Source organism: Stegastes partitus, unplaced genomic scaffold, assembly GCF_000690725.1.
Source record: "Stegastes partitus isolate 25-593 unplaced genomic scaffold, Stegastes_partitus-1.0.2 Scaffold135, whole genome shotgun sequence".
In the NCBI taxonomy this organism is placed as follows: domain Eukaryota; kingdom Metazoa; phylum Chordata; class Actinopteri; family Pomacentridae; genus Stegastes; species Stegastes partitus.
This window is the reverse complement of record NW_007577866.1, coordinates 314,501-318,702: the sequence shown is the minus strand read 5'-3', so window position 1 is coordinate 318,702 and position 4,202 is coordinate 314,501. Positions and strand designations below refer to the sequence as shown.

The following is a 4,202-nucleotide window of genomic DNA, read 5'->3' as shown; positions in this document are numbered from 1 at the left end:
TAACTAACAAATATACCTTTGCTAAGTGTCCATGAAGGTTAACCAAAGTGTTGGCTGTGTTGTTCAATTTCACTTTCACTAAAATGCGGCGTAAAGTTGAAATAGCTCATCTACAGTTGCCTAAACAAACATGTCGTTGCCACCTCAGCTGACCTCGCCGGTCTGCTAACATGAGTCATGTGACCAGCCCTGGGCCTTGTATGTTTTCCAGTTCTTCCATTCTGCTGTGACCTGATAACAAAGAGAAAACACACAGTTACACCCATACAGGAAGTGGGTGTGTTTATTTGAATGTATGAGTCTGAAAGCTCAAATTGCTCGGACTTCCTCGGTGCAGCCAATCTGCTGTGTGGAGCTGAAGCTGGAACGATGTCTGCCTGTTGTCTGCTGGTCGTGGCTGCTGTCATAGGAGCTGCCTACATTTTCCGTCATATTGTAGTGAAGGGAAAGAGATGCACGAGCAATGCAAAGCTGCATGGGAAAACTGTGATTGTGACTGGTACGTAAACATACAGTAGTGATGGTGTTTCATTACGTCTGTTTTGGGGCGGTTGCAACATCAGAATCTATGTAGACTAAAAACAGTGCTGTTCACCTGCAGGCAGCAACACGGGCATTGGGAAGACCACAGCCATAGATCTGGCTAAAAGAGGAGCCAGGGTGATTCTGGCCTGTCGCAGTAGGCAGAGAGGAGAGGCTGCTCTTGAGGAAGTCAAGAGGGTGAGTATAGAACCAATCTATTGTTTTATCACTGATTAAAAAGAATGTTTTCTGTCTTGAATGACTTTCTGATGTCATGCAGCTGCTTCTGATTACTCAAAATGCTATGTAGATGTTCTTGTTTAGAAAGAAGTACTGTATATATGTCTTCTATATCAGACTCCATCCAGACAGAGACCGATGATTGCTTCATCTGTAGCACTTCTGTATTTATTGATCATTTCTGTGCACATCGTCTCCCACAGGAAAGCAAAAGCAATCAAGTTGTGTTCATGCCGCTGGATCTGGGAAGTCTCAAGTCTGTTCGCAGCTTTGCTGAAAACTTTCTGAAGTCTGAGCCCAGATTGGACATCCTCATCAACAATGCAGGTTTGTAATGTCAATAACATTAGAAACTCTTGTTTAGAGGATTGTGTTCTTTATGTCTGTCTTGACTGGTATTTTTTTAGTTTAATTTTAGTAGAATTTCAGAGTTAAATACAAAATTCTCCTGGACAAGTCAATGTCCAAATGCTACACCCAGTGTCGACACTTTTTGGTATTCTTTAAATGCTTTGACAGAGAGTAATTCATGCAATAGTGGTTTGAAAAAAGTAACATACATTTACTGGATTACATGATATACTGTGGGAAGCAGACAGTTACCACAGTTAGTGGCCCTTCTTACTGCAGCTTTGTCAGTTAATAGCTGTGGTGTTGATTGTTTGGGAGCTTCAGGATTGCACAGATATACAGACGATTAGCTCGTTTTCAGGAATCAAGATTAAGATGACTTATCTTGTGACACTAGCTTGTCTGTGAGATTTAATGTCTTGCATGTTTTGATGTTGACATGTCTACAAACAAGATGAAGCTCTCTCCATGTTTTGTTCCAGGTGTTTACATGCACGGTCGAACAGAGGACGGACTGGGATTGATGTTTGGCGTCAACCACATTGGTCACTTCCTGCTAACCAACCTGCTGCTGCAGCGACTAAAGGAATGTGGACCGAGCAGGGTGGTTAACGTGTCTTCACTGGGACATAATTTCGGAAAAGTTGATTTTGACTGCTTGAACACCCACAAAGCTCTGGGGCTGGGGACGTCATTTAGGGAAGTCTTCCAAACCTACTGTGATAGCAAGCTGTGCAATGTCCTCTTCACCCATGAGCTGGCCAAGAGACTCCGGGGAACCAAGGTCACCTGCTACTCCCTCCATCCAGGTCAGTAGTCTATCTCTACTCTACTCATGTGCACATATACAGATATTGCCAGTATGAGAACTTATTGACCTGTTTGGTTAGAGTTTACATGAACTTGCAGTTGTTATGCCAGGTTCTGCTTTTGTTTCCACTGCCACTTTAGAGACAGGGCCCTTGAGCTAAATTTCAGCCCCATTTAGCAAGTGAAGTCCTGTCGTCTGTGATTGGTCAAGTAACTGCTGCTTATGATTCGTCAAACAGATAACAGAAACAGTAATCACATCTCATCATGCAGTAAACACCATTAAAGGCTGTGTTTACACTGACAGACTTTTTAAACTTTGTTCTCTCGTTGCCTTTGAAATGAGGTTCATTGGTCCTTCTCAGTTTGTAAAATACAAAGGTAGAACCGAACAACTCTGCCCTACAAGTTAAGGCACAAGTTATGGAAAACTACAGGTTGCAGGCAATTTAAAATTTTTTTTAAAACATAATCTGTGAAAGATCAGGCAATTAAATCTACTTTATTTTATGCATTTGCAGGAGCTATCAACACTGAGCTGGCCAGGAACACTAGCTCCCTGTTGCAACTGTGCCTGAAACCCCTCACTTCCTATTTCTTCAAGAACACTGTCCAGGGAAGCCAGACCACCTTGCACTGTGCCCTCCAGGAGGGGCTTGAACCTCTCAATGGGCGTTACTTCTCCAACTGCACTGTCAGAGAAGTCTATGACAAAGCCAAAGATGATGCTGCAGCCAAAAAGCTGTGGGAGCTCAGTGAGAGACTGTGTGGCCTTGCATGAAAAAGCTTTCCATGACATTTTTGACATTGAGTTCTTATTGTTTCCATAAGATATTAATTACATGCAATTATTGTTGAGGGCTTTACCTGATCTATCAAATGAAAAAAAAAATAGCTGGCACTTCAACATGAGACAACTGACATAAGGACAAGATCTGACAAAGCCTTCCCTGCCCCACCACTCCTCTCCTAATACAACAGACCAGAAGAATCTGTCTGACTACTACCAAAGTCATCATGACTCAGCAGTTTTGTTTGGTTCTTTTAATATTCTTTTTGGACTTTGCCTTTATTTATCAGAGCAGTGAACAGAGACAGGAAAGGTGGGAGAAGAGTGGAGAAAGACCTGCAGCAAATGGCCGTTGTCAGGAGTCGATCCCACGACCGCTACGTCTGGGACTGTAGCCCCTGTTTGTGGGTCGCCGACTTATCCGGTTAAGCTCCTGGAGCGCCCCGACTCAGCAGTTTTGACAGGACTGTTCAGATCTTTATATTTAACATTATTTTGTGTACTGTTAGCATTAGATTTGTACTCACAGAAAAGACTACATTTGATTATGTAACAGTATGTTTAGATGTAATAAAACCCAAGACACTAAGCTCTTTATTTATGCACTGTATCTTCAATTATTAATGCAACATATAAATGATCAATCAGTTTACTATCGGTGCATGGGATTTTTTAAAGGCCTTGAAAAGCAGCATTCATGGTACATAACCAGTCAGGTTACTAGAAAGGTTTCTGGTTTTACTGGTTTAGTGGATTTAGATGGATAGGCGGGGTCACATCAATATGACTTTAACAATGTTACAAAAGCAATGTTATGACAGAGGGTTTAGTGGATCAGCTTACACAACACCAACATGTAGGATTGTTGCCTACATTGACTGTTTCAGAAGAACAAAACATAGCTTAATTTGGTCATCTGATTATTCCTTGTTTTATTACTTGTATACTTTGCATGCCTGCTTATTTGCCTCTGTATGGCCTTTGCTTAGTGCACAGCAAACTAGAGAACCCCAATGTGCTTTATCACTAAAATGCTAAATTATTCAAACTTGTATCATCTTATAATAACTCTATTATTTTAAGTTAGGTAGAGTATTTGATCTCATGCATGACTAAAAACTGATTAAACAAGTTGCATTGAAAATGCAAACTTTCGATCAATCTTTCAGTCTCCAAACTTCAATCTCAATGTGTCAAAAGTCAGTTAACCTGTTACCACTGAAAAAACAAGTGATGTCACATCTAGTTTCCAATCAAGGCTTGATGCTTAAACAGAGTGATAGCAGGACCTGTAAACACCACAGTTTTCTCAGTTTTGTCATGAGTTGACCTGGTGAGAAACTGCCAGAACAAATAAGGAACCAGAGAGTGAGACTTGATAGAGATGAGAAAGATGCAAGATAGCGTCATAGCAACATAGGCTGAAGTACTGCTGTGATTAGGACTTGTATAAGGAGCTATTGTGAGAGCTTAAAAAATGGTGACATAA

At 41.2% G+C, this 4,202-nt stretch overlaps 1 protein-coding gene across 1 annotated transcript; it reads left to right on the top strand.

Moving 5' to 3' along the window:
- The first annotated feature begins 327 nt into the window (after positions 1-327).
- On the top strand, positions 328-3,365 carry LOC103355163 (dehydrogenase/reductase SDR family member 13-like). The gene is made up of 5 exons (XM_008278853.1): positions 328-499; positions 602-720; positions 966-1,089; positions 1,596-1,922; positions 2,445-3,365. The coding sequence occupies exons 1-5, from the start codon at positions 370-372 to the stop codon at positions 2,702-2,704; spliced, it is 960 nt and encodes a 319-aa protein (XP_008277075.1). The 5' UTR covers positions 328-369; the 3' UTR covers positions 2,705-3,365.
- The last annotated feature ends 837 nt before the right edge of the window (positions 3,366-4,202 follow it).